The sequence below is a fragment of the Embiotoca jacksoni genome, unplaced genomic scaffold, assembly GCF_022577435.1.
Source record: "Embiotoca jacksoni isolate LCO1_2020_lvr unplaced genomic scaffold, fEmbJac1.0.p SCAF_11, whole genome shotgun sequence".
Taxonomy (NCBI): domain Eukaryota; kingdom Metazoa; phylum Chordata; class Actinopteri; family Embiotocidae; genus Embiotoca; species Embiotoca jacksoni.
This window is the reverse complement of record NW_027185241.1, coordinates 17,106,585-17,126,584: the sequence shown is the minus strand read 5'-3', so window position 1 is coordinate 17,126,584 and position 20,000 is coordinate 17,106,585. Positions and strand designations below refer to the sequence as shown.

Below are 20,000 nucleotides of genomic sequence, written 5' to 3'. Positions count from 1 at the left end.
ATAATCATTATAAATACAAAAAATGTACAAACTATTTCCCCCTTTTTCTATTCCCTGTTAGTTACTGAATGTACAAGTTGAGGTTTTTCACTAGTGTTGATCAGTTGTGTGTTAATCTCCTCCCCCGGTTGTGTTCTCACGTCTTGATCAGGCCCTCCAGAAAGTCTTTCTCCACCATCTCCTCGATGTTCTGCCGCGCTCGACTCCAGAACACCTTCTGGCTCTCCAGCTTGTGGCCCTCCTTGTGGCCGGGGAAGGAGGCGTCTGTGGGGTTGTGGGCGTAGGCGGGACCTGAGCGGCAGCTGGCCTTGCTGTTGAACACCTGGCTGAGCAGGTTGAAGAAGGGCAGCAGCTGCTCCATGCTGCGGATCACGTAGAGGGTGAGCATCAGGTGACCCGGCTCCCAGGACAGGGTTCTGGTGGAGCAGTCCTCCTCTGGGTTTTTCTATGGGAGGAGGAAACAAATACCAGTTCAGTGAAGTAGAAAAGGTTCTTTAATGAGCGTATCCCTGAACGCACTCTTTGTGAGAGGCAGTCATGTGTCTCCATCATGTAATGACCTCATGCAGACGGAGGGCGGGTGAGATACCTTGGCTCGTTTCCTCAGTAGCTTCACTAGTCGGACCACGTAGGGCTTAAACTCTCTCTGATGAGTCCCCTGGCGTCGCACTTCCAACCCTGAATCGTCTGAAGCCTCTGGGATGAAGGCCCAGCGGTACCTGTAATGAGGCAGGGCTCGGTCACAAAGAGCACCCTTTTCATCTATTTATATAAACAATATGCCTGAGAACGAGCGATTCGTCTTAAAACTGTTATCACAGTGTAGCCACACATCCCAAGAAATAGCACACGGTCATGTCGGTTAGTGACTCTCTGACCCTCTCATCCCTATCACATGCTAAGCCTGTTGTGACCCCGGTTTATCTGCACTGACATCTGGAACTGAGGCAGGCTCTCGGGAGGCAGGGCCAACGCCAGATCCAGCAGCTTGCAGGCGGAGAGATAGAGGTTGAGCCAGCGCTGGCTGTTGTAGGAGGTGGAGAAGCCGTTCCCTCCAGAGTAGGTGGTCTCCAACCCAGCCACAGACGGCCCCGACGTCCTGGAGGAGAACGGGGAGGAGGAACCATTAAAGGAAGACAGGAGGGAGTCGTTGATGATGTTCATTTACCGCTTGGATTCGATTTCAACGCATAATGTACCTTGATATGTCTTCATCTGCTGTCAGCTCCTGCTCCATCAGTAGAAACACCTGAACCTGGAGGTATGAGTGAAGAGTGTCAGTGGGTCACAAAGAAAGAAACACATGTACTGTGAGAAAGAGTCTGTCGATGGATCGCGTGGCGCTCACCAGCTCGGTGATCATGGTGGGCCACAGGGAGGTGAGGTGCTGAGGTGACATGCGCAGCAGCAGCACTCTGAAGAACAGGAACACCTGAGCGTGAAGGATGGGCACCTGAGGCAGACGCAGGCTCTCCACCAGACGCTCTGAACACGCACAAATAAAAACCTGCTTGATTAAAGTGTTAAAACATGCAGGATATACTACAACTACTGTAAGAACTTGCTCTGTCAGTGTGGCTGCGTGATACGAGGCTGTCAGGTGATGGATATGATGTGAGCAGCGACTGAGTAGAGCCATCAAACCTCGTCCACACCTGATCCAGGTGATCAGGTTTTTCTGGGTTAAATGGTCTCCCGAAGCCACAATGTCACCTGAGGCTGCATGTCTGTGTAAAATGATCCCCGCTGTGTGTGTGTGTGTGTGTGTGTGTGTGTGTGTGTGTGTGTGTGTGTGTGTGTGTGTGTGTGTGTGTGTGTGTGTGTGTGTGTGTGTACCTTGGATGTCTGGCAGGTATTTCTGGTACTGGTCGACCTCGCTGCTGTAGATGGTGAAGGCCAGGCGTTTGAGCAGCATGGCCCTCTGCTCCAGCTCAGCGTCTCTGTTGGTGAACAGACTCAGAGAGCTGCTCTGGGCGACAGCCACCCGGGCTGAAGGGAGAAACACACACACACACACGTTATTAGTCTACTTGCCACTGTCTTTTACCTTTCAATATCTGTATCATTAAAGCATTTTTTTTGCAAGTTAAGAGGGATACAGACTTAATCTGGGTGAAACTGTAAGTCGACAATGATAAAAAAAAAAAGACTTTGCTGGATGCAGGTTTAATTCTGCCTGAGAATAAAGATGGAGCTCTGTGAGTGTCAGCTCGGAAAAACTCATCCGGTAAATGATCTGTGACCGCAGCCAGAGTCTTTTAATAAATCAAACTTTAATAAGGAATCGTGAAGCTCACTCATGAGGTCTCTGAATGTGGTCTTGTCATGAGTCATCAGGTGGTCAATGATCGCTCTCCAGCTGGAAAAGGAGGAACATAATGTTAGACTTACACTCCATAAACAGAGACAAATTAACAAACTCAGCCCTCATATGTCCCTGAAGTTCTCTTTCAACGACTGTTAGAGGACTCTTGACTATTAATATACTTTACTTTAAAATGGACAGCAAACACAGTGTGGCTTCTTTTCATGCACATATATAAAAATACAATTTGATCAAACACATTAACATTTCAACTTTTCATTGGACAACAAATGGCTGGATTTGTAGGTGTTACAGCATTAAACCAAAAGTTAGAGAAAAATAAAAGGAAATACTGTTGATGAGTGTGATTTTCTTCTATATAAAATACTTTTTTTTGTGTGGTTCAGTTGTTTGCAAGAAAAAAAAATACAACTGCAGTCTCTAACTGCTTTGGATGGTGTTGCCAACTTCACTTCTGCTGAAACCAAACTATAGCAGATGTAATCGCTGACTTTTCATTTTGGGGTGAAGTACTGCTTTAAAACGTAGTTTTTACTTCCAACTGTGAAACTGGTGCGAGTGTCGGGGTCTTCAGCGCATCTTGAGTTACTGTGTTTTGATCTCCGTCTCATCCTTTGCTGTAAATGTTCCTCCACACACACACTGAAAGTGTCCTCATCTACTCACTGGCTGACGCAGGACGAGTCCATCTGGAAGAAGGTGTGGTCCATGAAGAGGTCGAAGGCCTCCTTCTTCCAGGCACGCCGGGTGTATTGGTACCCACTTAGACTGCTCAGCAGTTGGATACAGGCCCGGTAGCTGGGGGCGTTGTGAGCGCTGCCCGGAGAAACAGGAAGCAGAACACTTTCGTGTAAAACACACAGACACAGCTCAGTTTCACACTTAATCATTAATAATCCTTTTTAAAATAATAAGTTGAATTTGTTTTGATTTACTTGACATTTTAATGTGGTTTACTTCATATTTCATTTTTTGTAAGGTGAAGAGAAACATACAGAAGGATAATTTTTTTATTACCGTCATTCCAGAGTTTAAATGTCACTGAGAACAAAGAGGTTCATTCACACCTGTGGTTGCGGAGGTAGGGCACGACGTAGTGCATGATATTAACCAGCAGTGGGATGACCTTCTCCTTCTCGTCACTGTAGAACACCATGTCCAACAGATGAGCCAGCACCTGACGAGGAAGTCCGCGTTCATGATGTCACACTTACGTCACATGGTTTCAGTAAACATGGCAACCGTGAGAGACGTTCTTCAAAAATTCAAATTAGTCCTGAAATATTAGGCTTCATTGATTCCACTGCACAGAGCAACGGTTTGACAAACAGCACTGCAGCATAAAACCCATTACTCTACAAGCACAGGCAACATCTGCATAATTAGCTCCAACACTGAACAAAAACAGGCGAGATGGAAGAAGGCTGCCGCTGATTCATTTGTCCACTTCTACCACAGAACAACACTACAGCCACCAGATGGATTTATTGGTTTACTAATAATGACAGAGGACTTAGTGGACAGGGAGTTAGTGGACTGTCAGGTAAACACTGCTGGTCAGTGTGAGTGAGAGCAGCTTGAGACATAATCCAGAGGGACAATAGAAATAAGTGGGCGAGCCACTGACGGAGGGGTGTTTTACCTCGGCCAGCAGTGTGAGGGCGTGAACGCTGTATACTGATGGAGTGAAGCTGGAGGCCTCCATCACTGTGAGCATTAAATCTACAAAACACACATAAACCAACATTAGCAGCAGCTTCATCACAGATTATTAGACTGCCATGCTGGAGCATCCAAAACCTATTCAGAGGTCACATGCATTTTTTTGGAGCAGCTGGTATGTAAACAGAAGAATCAAAGTGCCTTTTTTTTTTTAACTGTGTTGCACCTAAATTTAGTGTCTAACATTCAGATTAAAGGTGGACTATGTTAATCCCTGACAGTGACAATGAGATTTGACCTTGAAATGGTCCATATGGCCTTCAGTCAGCTGCTAAGCATTTGTGTCATTAGGTGCTTTTATGACTGGGCTACATGTGATTTCACTGTTATCACGCAGAAAGGAAGGTGACAAAATGTGTCACATGACACTAAATAAATCATAAATGTTACATGCGGAGCCTAAAATTAGCCGTCAGATTAGTATCAACAAGCTTTTGTACAGCAAAATCCAGCGACGCTGCTATCAGCCTTTACAGGCACTTTTTACAGTGCAGTTATAAAGTTCAAGCAGTGAGTTTTTGTATGCAGCGCACCTTCTACGTCAGCTTCCAGGTTGGCTCCATCCACAACGATCTGAGGAGAAGCCTTCACCTCCAGGTTTCTCCTCAGCCACGTGGTTTGCTCCAAAGAAGAGCCAGCGATCGTCCCGATGGCCTCCACCACTTTATGGGTCACGTCCTGAATACACACATCATGTTACTCCAGCATGATATCGTGTCCAATGTAATCATTTTACTGCGGTTCATTTTATCATCCTGCATGGCTGCAATGTATTAACCTAAAGTTAAACGTGTCATTGAGATGACAAATTTACACAATAACCAACAGAAAGGACGACATAATAGAAACAGTTGAGAGTTGAACAGGAGTCAGAGTGTTTACAGTAACTACCTGCAGCTCTCGCTGGTCCTTCTTACTCTCCAGATTGGGATTCTTTAAAATAAACTCATTCAGAACTCTGGAGAGAAAAACAAAGGAAGAGTCATGATAAATGTGGAAGTGGGAGAGGGTGAAGTCGGACTGACTTATTCAGATCCACTAACATCCATCAACTGACAAATGCAAGTTTCACTGCGTTTCCCCTGATGTTGTGAGGATAAACAGATGCCTGTATGTTAATGACAGAAAGAGAAAGAAGAGAAACCAACCCCAGTATGAGAAACTGTCCCGGGGCAGGAAGGCCTAATTGAACAGCGTCCTTCAGCAGCGCCAGCAGAGACGGCCAGCTATCAACTAAACTGGAAACAGGGATCCTAGGAGGGAGGGAGGGAGAGACAGGGAGAGAGAGGGGGCGGGGGGGGAGCATCATCATAAATACAGAAAGGTGGTTGTAAGGTTCTGCACAAAGAGGACCTTGATAGAAAGCTTTGCATTAAATCGTAAAAGCTCTGTATTGTAAATATAAAGTGATGTTGGGAAGCAGCGCTCTCACCTCTGGACGTATGCGTAGAAGAACTGCAGCATGCAGACCTCCAGAGACAGGTGCTTCTGCAGAACAGTGAAAATATAATATCAATGTAATGAAGAACTGTGGACACCATCGTTGAATAAAAATCAAAGGACTACAATCAAACATGAATTATAATGCATTTAAAGAGGGAACGCATGACAACAGCCAACATATATTTCAGGTAACCGTTTCCTGTTTTCTTAAATGAATCATGGTCATGATATTGATGATTGTGTTCTCGTCCTTGCATTGTAATGCAAAATCAAAACCTGGTGCTTTGGTTTTGTTGTGATGTCATCATAAACAGACAGCAACTCTTACAGTCTTTCAGTGTGTTACGCTGAGGGAGAAGAAGATGAAGATAAAACCGTTTAAGCTAATGAATAATCAAGAATAGAATTAAAAATTATTTTTGCTGACTTATAAAGCTCTTCATGACCAGGCTCCATCGTATCTCAGAGATCTTATAGAACCATATAACCCTGACAGATCTTATAGAACCACATCATCCTGACAGAGATCTTCTCTCTCAGCCTGCTTGTGGTTCCCAGAGTTTAAAGAAGTAGAATGGGAGGCAGAGCTTCAGTTTTCAGGCTCCTCTCCTGTGGAACCAACCAGCTCCCAGTTTGTGTTCGAGGAGCAGAAACCTTCTCTAGCTTTAAGATTAGACTCAAAACTTTTCTTTTTGATAAAGCTTATAGTTAGGGCTGCTCAGGTGGCCCTGAACCATCCTGCAGTTATGCTGTTAAAGGCCGAGGCTGCTGGGGGACCTCGTGATGTGCTGAGCTTCTTATCTCTCAATCTTTAACTCTCTATAGACTCATATCTCACCATCACATCTCATTAACTTCATGCTTTTTCTCTCAGTTTATGCTTATTGTCTGTTGCCTCTACATTCAGTTCCCTCGCTCACGTAGTTTCTGTTCTTTCTTTTGCAGATGGATCTGCATGTCTCTGCTGTGATTGTCGGCCCCACCAACAGTTCTTCTCTTGTATCTCTATGCTGTCCTTTTCTCTCTCTGCTCACCCCAGTCTGAGCCTGGTTCTGTCGGAGGTTTCTTCCTGTTAAAGGGAGTTTTTCCTTCCCTCTGCTGGAGGTTTTTCTCCCGTCTGGCTTATGTGGGAATTGTTGAATTGTTGGGTTTCTCTGTATAAAATTGTAAAGTCTTGCTGTAAGGACTTTAAATGTGTTAAGTGCCATGAAATAACCTTTGTTGTGACTTGGCCGCTATATAAATAAAATAGAATTGAATTGAATGGACTTCAGCAGCAGACACGTAAACACCAACCTTGTCCTTGGCGATGGCAGGCGGCTGTTTCAGGACCTCTTTGACTGTCTGCATCACAGTCTCGGTGCGCATGGCGCTCACTGACCGAACCAGCTCCACCAGCAGCAGCTGCTCTTCACTAGCGACAGGAATCACCTGAGAGACATCATCAATACTCAATAAGAGAAATACAAAGATTTACTATTTATTTATTGCACTCAAACGGAGACAAACTGCAGTCCAGGGATCTCCTGAAAGAAACGCAAAGAGAGAGACCAGAAATGTGGCATCATGTTTTACTAACAACACATTTATGCTCTGATTGCTTCTAGAAATGACTGCAACTGGCTGCTCACTATATTGAACAGAATGTAAACAAAGTATGGTTTAAACAATGAATGCAGGCATCGAGGCAGTAACAGATAAAAACAATCAAACTGTGTGTGGACTCTTTATTTTAATTTTTTTTTACCTTATTTCTGACTGGAGTCTTGACCTGTTTCCTCTCATTCCAAACATAAGCTATTGCTGCCATGAAATGAGCCCCGTGGTTCATGGAGATCGGACCGAGCAGCTCCAGGATTTGCTGTCGGAGGTTCTGCAGAACCGATGGAAGCAAAGAAGGAAGATCAACTGACTAATCATGCAAGCAATTGAATCCATACTGTCACTAACGTCATACAGCAAGTAAAGGTAAACACCTTTCAGTGTTGTGTTAGCAACAACACAACTGCATGTAAGAAATAAATAAAATAGTGTTATTTCCAAAAACGTTTGGGGAGACATTTCATTCTCAGATATACAGTATGTCACATTTAACATATTAAGTGACACAAATAAATTGTCAGACAACATTTGATCAGGTTTAGTACAGCTCTTAATTATGACAGTAAATACAATACTGAGTCTTTGATGGAAGAACTGTGATGTAACACTGATGTACCTTAGTGGAGCCCAGGTTGATGTTGGAGGTGGAGGCAGCAGAAGCAGCAGCTGGTTTGTCAGAGCTGTCGGCCTGGTGGAGGACACTCCACAGCAGGGTGACAGAAGACATGATGGTGTGGAGGATGGACAGGATGCCTGAGCGAGCATCAGCCAGGTGCTTCTGGTCAACACTCACTTGTAACTGAACAGCAGAAGATGCAACGAGACACTCAGAACAGGTGTACGGGTAAGTATTGTACTAAACTGAAAATAATCCAATATATTAAAATATAGATCAACCTTACAAACGTATCAAATGAAGATGTACATGTCTAAAATACAACCCGAGGCCTACATTTAGAATTGGTGCATATGAACAGGTGTATTTAAAGGACTGTAGACATTCATTGAGGTGTGAAAATGCAACCTGCTGCAATTATGTGGTTCACAGCGCCCTCACCTGGTGGTACTGGGAAGTAGGATCCAGCAGACAGTAATGGATGATGGCTGTTACCCCCTCCAGCACAGTCAGAATGAGGTCAGGAGGGATGCACAGAGCCATCCACTGTGGCCTAGAAGATAGACGGAGAAGATGTAGCTTAAACGATACACATTTTTGAATGTATATATATATATTTCATCATGTCAACGTAAACATGAATAATTTTACACTCTAAGCATGCTTGGCACATTAGGTGGCAGAATGATGTAAGAGTATGCCATTTCATCTGATGGTCAAGGGTGCCCTCTGGTGACCAAGCCTCGCTATGTCATCTCATTACACTGTACTGTCAGAGTGTTCAGTTTTTAATCAGATCCATGCCGACATTAATACCTGGTGTCAATTATCCCGGACTCGTAGCGGTACTGCTGGAGAAGATTATCCAGGTTCCTGCAGAGCTGCAGAGTGACTGAGGCCACCACCCTCCTCAGCACTCGGCCCATGTACGGCAGGGTGGCTGTGATGAGTCCGATCCACTGGGGATGCATCTTACACGCATGGTGCTGGTGCAGCGCCCTGATCACCGCGCACAGGAACATTCCCTGTGCCGTTAGCGGCTGTCCGTGGAGGTACTGCAGTGATGTCATTGGCTGCTGAGGGTTGACGTGCTCCACTTCCCCACCCAGGATCTCGAACCCTGCCCCAGGGCCGCCGCCTCCCGTCCCTCCACCTCCTGCCCCTCCTCCCACAGGACCTCCTTCTCCTCCCTCGTCGGCCGGCACCAGGACCCTGTGCTCCAGTACGACGAGACTCTGCAGCAGTCTGAGCAACTGAGACTGGACGGCGCTGCAGCTGTCGATCTGGTCCTCTGACAGGTTGATGACACTGTCCTCTGAGAGACCCTCCTCCACCGAGGCCACGTTGACGCCCGCCACCCGTTGCTCGTGCCACTTCTGGGCGCTGAATATGGAAGACAGCAGGCAGTGAAGAACCACCTTCTGAACTTTGCACTTGGAGAGGACATCGCTGATGAAACTAGCGAAGCCCTTAGCTGAGCCCCCGGTGGCTTTGGCGAGCTCACTGAAAAGGAGAGTCAAGACCTCGACACTGGTCAGCTGCATGGCCCGGTTCCCCGCCAAGTCCTGAGGGCCTGCTGCCACATGCACAGAGTAGTAGCTTCTCAGGAAGTAGAGGCAGAGCGAGATGATGATCTCCAGGTACATGGCGCTGCGGAACGAGTGGGAGTGGGAGTCCTGGGGGATGGGGCAGTAAAAGTCTTTTCCCATGACGGAGACCCTGTGACGGGCCAGGAGGTTCTGGAGCAGAGACAGCTGTGGAGTGTAGGTGTTGTTGATGCTGGTGGTGGAGATAGCACTGACAAACCCTGAGGGAGCTGCTCTGAGCATGGCTGCGATGGCTGACAGGGCGTGGAGGGAGCGGGAGGAGTCGTACAGCTGGAGGTAGAGCAGGACGTGCTGGTAGAGCGGATGGATGTTAAAGCGAGGCGGCGAAGAGGATGACCTGCATCCCGTGACACTGACACCCCCGACAGTCCCTCCAGAGCCCCCGCTGGGTGAGCCCGTGTCACTCTCGATCTCCGATACCTCACCTTCGCCGCAGCTGTACCAGTTCTCCAGATCCAGACTGTCCCCGAAGAAAATACTGGGTGGCCGCAGTTTGTTCGCTTGAATTGCTGCCTTTCTCTGCCTCTCCTCCTCTTTCCTCTTCGTCTTTTTGATCTTGGGCTTTGCCCCTGGAGACTTGTCTGCCAGCCTCTCCAAGATCTTCCCTTTAAGGCTGAGCTGGGTGCTGCTATGGCTACGTTTGCGGGCCTGAGGGTCGTCCACCTGCAGGTTGTGGTCTGGGGTGGCTGGGTCGGAGCTGTCTGGCAACGTGACGATGGAAGGTGATGAACTATGGCGGGTGATGCCCTCTTTGTGCTCCTCCTCTGCTGCCATATCAGCCGGTGTGACAGAGAAGAACTCCAGCGTGCCTCCGGCTAATATCTCCGGCACAGTCTGGTGGTTGGAAATGTGAGGAGGGCCGATATCCAGCCGGGGAGCGGTGGAGTTATCTGAGGACATGCTGTCAGTGTCCGTTTGGGGCCAGTTTTCAGGTGGAAATGAGACCTCAAGAGCTCCCTCATCCACTAAACTCAGAACCCTGTCGATGAGCTCTTTTATAACACTGGACACAACTTCCTCTATAGATTCCTCCGACAAGTCATCTGAGGAACCAGGCTGTCGCTCTGAGCCATTTACGGTGCTGCTGACCCCCTCTGGTTCCTCGAAGCTGCCATTTTCCACTGGAGATGAATGGGAACCACTGGAGTCTGAGCTCTGGGGCTCCCCCTTCTGGTCAGCTGGCTGATATTCACCAGCTAGTTGCAAGTTCTCACTGCTCAGGCTCAGTATAGACAGGCTGTCACTCAAGGGGTTAACAGTCAGGCAGAACGGCTCCATGTCGCCCAGTGCAAGACCTCGGAGCTCCTCCCGTCCAACCCTGTCACCTGGGATCTGACTGAAGTCTAATGAAAAGAAAGAGGAGAGAAGAAATGTTTATATGAAGTGATGCAAAACATGTTCTTACCATAATTATTCTAAGTCACAAGAGAGTTAATGCAAGTGCTCACTGTCTGAGAAGCCACAGTCTCTGGTGTAGATGGGTTCTGATGGGTCCTGTTCATGCGGGTCAGGGAAGACCTGGGCCCAGTGGCGCTGTGCCTGGACCCTCTGAATGGAGACTCTGTGGGTCTTGGGGTGAAGCAAAAGGAGGAGGAGAGGTTCGAGGACCCGGGCGATGTCGTGTCTCTGCAGGACCTGATTCAGCCAAGCCCGACCAACCGCACTCGTACACGGGTCCCAATAACTCAGGCTGTCTAGCATGATGAAAAGAGATCTGGGGGACAAAGTGAGAGGAAGTGTGGAGAGGCGAACAGTGTGGATAACAGAAGGGGGAAATTAAAAATCAAGGGAAAAGACAGTTGATGGTAACAACTTTAGTAATGGTGAAACCCGAAGAAAACATTTCCACATGCTCGACAGATCCCAACATACCTGTCAAATGTGCGACTAAAAGGGGAAGACTTGGTGATGTTCAGATCTCGTGTTAAATGCCACAGCACAGAAAACTTGACGTGGGCCTCCAGACGAATTCTCTGAAAGAAAAATGTACTTTATCAGGGATTTCATGGAGAGTTTATGTGCGTTAACTAAAAAAAAGTCGGTGAGTTCTTGTATGATTCTGTCTTAAGAGGGACGGTGTCTGCTTTGCTGACCTTGTCACTATGCATGAGTTGCTGGCTGATGACGTCCTCACAGATGCTGGAGGAGGGACCCAGGTTGTGAAGCTGATAGAAGAGCTCCACGCTGCGCTGATGGTGCTGAGGGGTTCCCTCACTTAGTTGGTCCCACAAGATAAGAGCCACACTCTGAGCGAGAGGTTGGAGATCAAACAAGGTCAAGAGTGTTGAATAAATGTTTTGAACAATATCTCTGCGGTGCCCTGAATCAACATCTCTACCTTGAAGAAGTCTGTCTTGTCAGCGATGTACTTCAGGATTCCCTGGGTGAGTGGTGGCCTGATGACCACAGCCACTCGACCCTGGCTGGGGCTCATTGGCTGGGTGGATTCCGAGCTGCCGCCAGATGCCTCACTCTCTGCGGTCACCATGGCAACTGACTGGGTAAGTCCCACTAGGTCCATGAGCAGGGAGATGGCTACACCCTGCAGGCTGAAGTCACTGGCCAGGCAACAGGAGTCCATCAGGGTCTGAAGCCACACTGGAGGTCTGACCTGCTCACTGTCTGTATGGAGGCAGACGGTTGTAAAGCAGGACATCTTTATTATGCTCTTAGAGGGTTTAAACAAACTCCAAATATTCAAATGATATCTCAATTACTCACAGCAATAACACGCATATTGTAAAGGACTTGGTGAAAGACAGAGGTTGCCTTCATCACTTACCAGATGGCTCCTCCTGTGTGGGGGAGGACTTGAGGTTGCCCTCTGCGATGTAGACGGGGAAACTGGAACACTCTAGGAAAAGCTGGCAGGTAGCAGTGAAGGCAGCAACACACTCTCTCTGGACCATCCCGGATCCTGAGCACGATGACTCCTGATGATCACTGTGCTGGGGATCCTCTGGAACCAGGGTCCCCGAGTGCAGGACCTCTCCTCTCGGGCCCTCGGCTTTGTCCACCGGCCCAGGGACAATGTACAAGGTGATGAGGCGGGAGAGGAACTGCTGGAAGTGCTCCAGGCAGCACTGCATGACCGGTTTGTCCAGAGGTTTGGTCTGGGATGGGCCCGAGGAGCGACGGCCCGTTTTGAGCGCAGGGTGGGGATGAGGGGGCCGTTCGGTGTCCTCCGGCCCGTCTCCCTGGTACTGGACAAATTCTGTGAAGCCGCTTTCAGAGGAACGACCGCTGGGAGGATTCTCTCCATCCTCGAACACATCCCCGCTGCCAGGTACCTCCAGAGTGGAAGGGAGAGTCTGTCAAGCAGAGTGGAGAAGGCAAAGAGGAAAAAAATAAAATGATGTGTTGCTCAATGCAATGAAAATATAGCAAGTATGCAGATTTTGTACATTTTAAAAAAAAAAAATGTCTCTGTTGCCACTGTTTTTCTGAGTCTGACCTTTAGTTTCCAAATGCTTTTTAAACAGAACATAGTAACAACACGCTGCATCCTTAACTGAAGTGCAAGTGTGGTTCTACTAATACTAATTACAATGCAATGTTGTTTACTTTGTGTATTTAAGTCTCACTGTTTATGGATCTACCTTTAAAAAGAGCTCAGTTTAAACACTCAACACATTCACGCTTCTTTAGCTTCTCATGCCATTGGCAGCTAAACATGCATCTAGTCATCCAAAGTGGAAAGATGAATTGTAAGAGATGTAAACAAACTACTGATCATACAACCGAGTTCCTCTACGTTAAAACAGAAAACAAGAAAGGCATTAAACTACTGTTCAAACGAAGTGTAATAAATAAATAATAATTAGAATAAGTAACTTTATTTCAGTGAGAAATCATTTTTGCAGTCTGGAGTTGAGTGTTATGTTCAATAAATCTTGAAATGCTCTTCACGCCCACACAGATGTTGTCAGTGACCCGGCCGATCAGACTTGTACTCCGGGTAAAGTTAGGGGGCCTGAACGGGAAACTGTGTGATGTCACAAAACGTACACAGGAGAGTGGAGGAGATGCCTGTTCACTACAATGTGTGCACGCTCCTACAGTCCTGAGTAGAGGTCGAACCAGGCAACACAAGTGGAAACACGTTTTAAAGGTCCACTCATGGACATTTTGTCACATCTTTACTAGTCAGAGCATGTAAAGCACAGGTTTAACTGATCAGCCTGATGAAGGCTCATTCCAGTGAACGTCTTTCACCTGAATGGACTGGAGCCTTTTATAAAGTTATTAAATACAACTGTGCTTTTTCTGAGTGGCTTATTAAAATACCTATAGCTGTAAAAAGAATTGCCTGGTGATCAAACAAAAGGCTAAACCTACAACAGGTTTGCAACCTGCGTAAGCTGATTGAGGGGTGATTTAATGGAAGGATGACACAGTGGCTGTCTAGTTCATTAATGTTGAGCACCATAGAAATGTTGCACTACTATAAACTCATCTATCCCTATAATATCTTTGACTGTATAATACACCGCAGGCAGTAATGCAGGACACTTTATGGCAATTTATATGGCGGTATTGAATTTAGAAGATTTCTGAATCGAGCTTCATTTCAAACCTGATGCAGTATGTTGATTTGTCAGGTATTTAATTCTTCTTTCTATAAAACACAATTCATCACAACACATACTGATATTTGTTATACTTCATCCATAATCCATACACCTGGAACACCTAGAATTTATTCAGTCAAACATTTGTACTCTGTTTAGGCACTATTCAGTGTGTGTGTCTAATGATTAGTTTAATGGTGGCTGTCTCCCAATAGACACACAGCGCTGTGTACACCGGCCTTCACACAGTACGAGCTGAATACACAGCTGCTGGGTCTGACCGGAGGGACGTGTGCAGACTGAACTGTACACCAGGGAGGCATCCTGCTGCAGACAGACCGACAGACTTCGGTTCTTACAATTCTTTGTCCCAGTCATCCTTTGGGGGCCTCGGGGCTTCCTGCGGTACATTTTGATCGAGGCAGTGTGCACATTCTGGAGCCTGGACTCAGATGGCACGTTCCCTATACGCCCCTCAGGGCGGGGGCGGCGGCGTTATCGTATTCAGCGGATGTATGCAGGATGTTTTCCACTCTGATGGGTACGGCACACCCTGGAGGCATCTCAGACTAGTTTACTCCTCTACTTCCCAAAGAGAAAAAAGGCTGATGGGCTCAGCTGCTGGATAACCATCTTCTGTCTTTCTACTCGTCCTCTCTGCTGCCCCTCTCGGGTCTCCCTCCAGCCATCCTGCCCAGATATCCATCTATCTCTGGGCAGAGGACTGACTGACTGAACTTTCAATCACAGCTCACTGCGCTCTTTCACTTAAACAACCAGGTTGTTGGACGGGGACCAGGAGGACCAGGACAGCCAAACGAAGCATTTGTTCGGAACAAGTCTTCAAATGCCTCGTGTCGAGGGAGTGTAGGACGGCAGGGCCACCCAGCCAACTGCAGTACAGGCCAGGAGGCAACAGGAGGCCCTGCTCAGGGACCAGGACACACCATCAGAGCCTGAACTGAAGGGTTTCTGGGCAGTAACTTGTAGGGTAAGTGGGTCGAGTAGGTCAAACAAGGATTTGATCTGTCTATGGGAACAACGGGGCTTTTGATAAAAGATTTGGAAGGATCAAAGACAGAACAGAATTCATCTGGCAACACTCGTCAAAGTCAGAGGTTGGCATAGCAGTGTTTTTGTTTTGATGCTTGTAAAAAAAAAAAAAAAAAAAAAAAAAAACTTACATTTCTGACTGGCAACTCATAAACTGATACTCTAAACTTATCATTGTTAAAGTGGCAGAAAACAACCGAATTAATATCTGCGCCTGATAAAAAGCCACATTGACCTTTCACTCTCATGAAACATCTGGAACCATTTCACTCACCCGTTTGTCCTCCACGTCTCTGCTTTTGTTACTTGCTGAGTTCGAGGAGCCGGTGGAGCTGGAGAGGCCCTGAACCTGGGGGCCCGGGGGCAGGGCCAGAGGAGACACCAGCGGAGGCTGCACTTTGCTGAGGATCTTGGAGCAGAGACGAAGGCAGTGGGTGAGCTCCCCGAGGCCGAGGGCCTGCAGGTGACAGGTCAGAGCCGCCATCATCCGCAGCAGCAGCTGAGGGAGATGCTCTGTCTGGATCTCGATGTACGTCTCCTAGACATGTTGAAAATTCAAAAACAACAAACTCAGAACTGAGTTGAAGAATTTAAAGTCTAATTACTGGGTATTAGGAAGGTGCACATGATATAATAGTATTAAGGCTGTTAGCTAAGGCTGATGATGGGCTTTTATTTAAATCTTCAAAATAGTTGATGTGACAGTTTGCTTGATTAAATGTCATTAAATTCACATTCACGGGTAGAACTGACTTGTTCTTTCTTCTCCCTCTGATTCTCAAAGTGGAAATCTAACAAATGTATTGTATTCTTTAAACATATACTGATTAATTTAATGTTTTATGGTTTCAGCAAAGATTTTCAATATTTTCATGTAGCGAAATCGCAGAGGGTCTTTTACTAAAGAGCTTATCTAAAAGTGTTAAAATTTTACAGATATAAATTATCCGGACAAAACACTATTAGCTCCTTTTAATTCAATTTTAAATATATCAATATTTCAAAAACCCAACAATGTTAATGTGCCCATTTGCTGCTGTTAAACATTATGTGAGACGTTTTGTCTTAAGACAGCTCTCTCTCTCTTCATGTGAATTTGTTTTTATCTGGTTAAAACAAAAAATCATGTTTTATTGAAAATAAGAAGTCTCTTTGGGTTTAGGTCAAACTGAAGTACCTAATTATAGATTGGATTTAGTAGTCTATACGGATTACAAAGTAATTTTACTGAATGAGCAAAACACATTTTTATGAAACAAAAAAATGCAAAAATAACACCAACATGATAAAATAAGCATTAAATCATGCGCTAAATTAAAACAGTCATATTTCTTAAAAATATGAGCACTGCAGTGGCAGAGAACTGCATGCATGATGAACAAAAGCAAGTACACACTGGGCGGAGATTTCATTTTCACAAGATCCACACCAAACAGCCGGGTCAGTTTTCAGCATGTTATGATGACTGTTACAATCCTTTGGGCTCATGTTGTTGTTTTGGCAGTAAAATATGACAACAAGGGAGTCACTCTGAACTGATCACTCAAAGTGGGGAAAGGAACATAGAAAGGCCAGAGGGATGTTGGCAGGACGTTGCAGAAATGTTATCGTAGCCTCAGTGAAGCAGGGCGAGGTGAAAAAGCAGGAAAGAGCAGTACTTTACCTGGCAGATTACCCTCATGCTTCTAGTAGGCTTCAAGGAGAAAGAGCAGATAGTTTGAACAGACAGGAGCAAGCAGAGCACAGGCCACACAACACTTTGTTTGCACACACACACACACACACACACACACACACACACACACACACACACACACACACACACACACTCTCAAGCATTTAAACAGGGTAATAATAGAGTGAGGGATTTCCAAACTATTCAGATTGGAAATACAGTCTGGACGAGCAAATTTCTAAGAAGACGCAAACAATGTTTTTGGCAGGGAGTTAAAACACAGGTGTTTGGAACCTGTGTAGGGACTGCACACATAAAACACACAGACACAGAACTGACAGGAGGAACGTACACACACCCTAATGGTGGCCGTAACATCCCAACACTGAACCCAGAAACTGAGTTGGAGGACAAATCTGTCAACATGGATGTCAAATTGTGAATGTTTGTGAAGGTACTTGCAGGGAACAGAGTGGATTTAAGAAGGAGGTGAGTGAGATTGAGACTGAGATTGAAAGCCCAAGCAGGGGTGACAAAAGACTGGAGGAGAGAAAGGATGTGGTAGAGCTGGAAAATCAAGAAAGGAAAATTGTGAGCAAACAGAAACCCATAAAGGGAAATAAAGGACAGGAAGAAAGGATGAACAGCGCAGAGAGGGGATGTCACACCAAACAATATGTTTGTGTTAAGTGGATGCAATAATTCTGGAAACATGAAGCAGTAATAGGAGATACAGGACAATAATACCATCATGTGAAATAGCAGACAGCATTAGAATATATAAACACTGCAAACTGTCCAAATCCTGTAAAGTTCCTGCTATTGTTTGTGAGACAGTTAGTAAATGTTGTGGTGATCCACACACAACATTCAAAGAGGCTAACCTTCTGTTGTCCAGGCTAACGTAGCGATAGCTCATAACGTGAGATCAGAGCTGCTCATAACATTAATTGGCTATCGTCATTACAATTCAGTGGAAGTATAATGTTGGACATGCATGTGTGTTTGTGTGTGTTAGCACATCATGAGAGCAGCAGTTGTTTTTTTTTATAAAAATGTTTGTGTGATAAACATTGATTTGAATGGGGGTTTTTTTTGGTACATAACTTGATATTGACCATGATGTCATTTCAATGTTACAAACTACAACATTTCTGGTGTCGTGACATCCCGAGACAGCAAATGAAATGCAGAACAAAAAATAAACCTCCAAGAGACAAATAAACAAAGAGAATAATTACAATAGGGCCTAATAACAGTAATAAGAACAGCAAGAAGGTGTGATGGAATATGAATGCAAGAAGTTTTAACAGATTTTAATAGTAAATGATAGTCAAAGTGAAGTTAAAGTGAAGAGATGGAAAGAAAGTAAAAGGGAAAGAAACATACAGATGGAGACAGAAAAAGGAAAGAAAGAAAGAAAGAAAGAAAGAAAGAAAGAAAGAAAGAAAGAAAGAAAGAAAGAAAGAAAGAAAGAAAGAAAGAAAGAAAGAAAGAAAGAAAGAAAGAAAGAAAGAAAGAAAGAAAGAAAGAAAGAGAGAAAGAAAGAAAGAAAGAAGGAAAGTCTCACCAAGGAAACAATATCGAGCAGAAAGTCCACCAGCTGACAGAACTCCACCAGAGAGAGTTCAGGAGGATCTGAGCTTCCAGCTCGTGTGCTGCTGTTCACTGTCCTCCTGCAACACAGGAAGGTTTTACATTATTCTCACTGGAATGCAAAGTGGGGAAAGTCTATTGGAACATATTCCCTGATACCAGCAGAGCAATGTTTCAACACCACAATGGTCCGAAACCAGAGCAGCAGAGCAGCAGCCGCTCTTCTACTCTTCATGATGAAGAAACCTCCAGCTGCATCTCAAAGTTGCTCCAGAACCGGAACAGCAACTTTAGTCTTTCCGACATTTACACCATAACTCTCATGTGTCTGTATGTGTGCATATGTACACGTTTATTTAACATACAGACCTGCAGCACTCCTCAAACCAGCGAGCGATGTAGTCCCACATGTAGTACGGCTCAAACGAGTTGAACAGGAGATTGGCTGTTTTAATCAGTTCTGCCGTCTTCTTGTTCTCTCGAAGTTTACTACGAAAAAAAGGAACATGAGCATCATTGTGTTCGTGTTTTTCCTGCACAACACAGTATGTCACAGCTCACAGTATCAGATAAGTGACAGAATAAATACTAAAAAAAAATTGTATTACCCGTCTTCGTGCCCAATTTGTTGTAGTCTTAATTCAATGTTTCTCTCATTGTACAATATTTCAAATACTGTAATTCTGGACACATTTGACAACGTTTGTCTTATGGAACACATCATACAGGGATCAGCTCCTCTTCTCAGGTAGTTTGTAACACAAGAACAACCTCGTATCAGTTCCCAGGAGGAGTAGCAAGTGCTTTAAGTCAATTCGTGTCGTGTATAGTATTAATCTTATATTCTGTTTTCAGGGTGACTCTGTAACATTTATCCCAGGATGAGATTGATCTGTTTATGTTTTATAATATCTCCTGTGTAAATAGAAACAGCCCGGACGGGTGAGTAGCGGACCGGACGGACCTGCTGAGGTGTGTGTGATCTTTGCTGAATGGACTCTGGTTCTGGAGGTCCAGCTCGGTTCTGCACTGTGTGTAAAGAGTCCGAAACACCTCAATCAGAACATCCTCCAGGATGGCCGGTCCTGCAGACACACAGACAGAACAGTACGTGACATTCAGAACACAGAGGATGGATACACAGTTCAGTTTATGTGGCCGGCTGCTTGTATGACTCGTACTATATTTACGAGTCTGTTTTATCTACACGTTGACAAACTGGTTACCAAGCTCTGGTTTGTCCAGCAGACTGATCAGGATGCGAAATGGCTTAAGGTCATGCATGAGAATGCTCTCCTCTTCTCCGCCTCGGGCCTTGCCCTGCAGGATCCCCACCATCGCCTGAAAACACAACGACACACACACACACACACACACACACACACACACACACACACACACACACCTCTATTACAATCGAGATAAGAACATATCTGTGAACTCCAGAGTTACCTCGGACACAGTGGAGGACATTTGCTTTTCATCTTCTTTTTATCTAATTCACTTTTTTCACAATAGCAGAACCAATTTCATATCTGCATAGACGCTCTTTCATTTCTGCTCTTTCTGTGTGCGTGTTTCACGCTTCGTCAGCCACATAATTGGTTGGACCATGGAACAGACGGTCCCTGTAGTACCAACCTTCTCCCTATGGGGGAGCTCCTATAACCATCTCTGCGCAGATGGCAGCAGAGGAGCAACAAAAAAGAAACATATCAAAAATACAAAACAAAAACAAATCCCCCCCCTCCTCCCCGTTCCAACCCCTGGAGTACCAGAGCGGATCACG

At 45.5% G+C, this 20,000-nt stretch overlaps 1 protein-coding gene across 4 annotated transcripts in view; it reads right to left on the bottom strand.

Annotated features, from left to right (window-relative positions):
- Positions 1–20,000, bottom strand: part of dop1a (DOP1 leucine zipper like protein A) — a 27,388-nt gene that overhangs the window by 186 nt on the left and 7,202 nt on the right. For 3 of the 4 annotated variants that reach the window (XM_069143389.1, XM_069143388.1, XM_069143390.1), the window contains exons 9-38: positions 19,438–19,552; positions 19,176–19,296; positions 18,581–18,700; positions 18,186–18,291; positions 16,604–16,633; positions 15,215–15,478; positions 12,099–12,627; positions 11,655–11,938; positions 11,410–11,562; positions 11,189–11,289; positions 10,765–11,030; positions 8,526–10,659; positions 8,151–8,262; positions 7,710–7,892; positions 7,239–7,364; positions 6,788–6,922; positions 5,481–5,536; positions 5,197–5,301; positions 4,940–5,006; positions 4,582–4,726; positions 3,969–4,048; positions 3,394–3,503; positions 2,993–3,142; positions 2,298–2,359; positions 1,837–1,989; positions 1,349–1,485; positions 1,200–1,255; positions 935–1,099; positions 590–719; positions 1–445 (exon numbers count right to left, since the gene is read on the bottom strand). The exon at positions 1–445 is cut by the window's left edge and continues 186 nt beyond it. In XM_069143389.1, coding sequence (XP_068999490.1) covers positions 137–445; positions 590–719; positions 935–1,099; positions 1,200–1,255; positions 1,349–1,485; positions 1,837–1,989; positions 2,298–2,359; positions 2,993–3,142; positions 3,394–3,503; positions 3,969–4,048; positions 4,582–4,726; positions 4,940–5,006; positions 5,197–5,301; positions 5,481–5,536; positions 6,788–6,922; positions 7,239–7,364; positions 7,710–7,892; positions 8,151–8,262; positions 8,526–10,659; positions 10,765–11,030; positions 11,189–11,289; positions 11,410–11,562; positions 11,655–11,938; positions 12,099–12,627; positions 15,215–15,478; positions 16,604–16,633; positions 18,186–18,291; positions 18,581–18,700; positions 19,176–19,296; positions 19,438–19,552 — 6,504 coding nt within the window. In that variant the 3' untranslated portion in view covers positions 1–136. The remainder of the gene's footprint in view (positions 446–589; positions 720–934; positions 1,100–1,199; positions 1,256–1,348; positions 1,486–1,836; positions 1,990–2,297; positions 2,360–2,992; positions 3,143–3,393; positions 3,504–3,968; positions 4,049–4,581; positions 4,727–4,939; positions 5,007–5,196; positions 5,302–5,480; positions 5,537–6,787; positions 6,923–7,238; positions 7,365–7,709; positions 7,893–8,150; positions 8,263–8,525; positions 10,660–10,764; positions 11,031–11,188; positions 11,290–11,409; positions 11,563–11,654; positions 11,939–12,098; positions 12,628–15,214; positions 15,479–16,603; positions 16,634–18,185; positions 18,292–18,580; positions 18,701–19,175; positions 19,297–19,437; positions 19,553–20,000) is intronic. The other variant, XM_069143391.1, reaches the window with a different exon arrangement.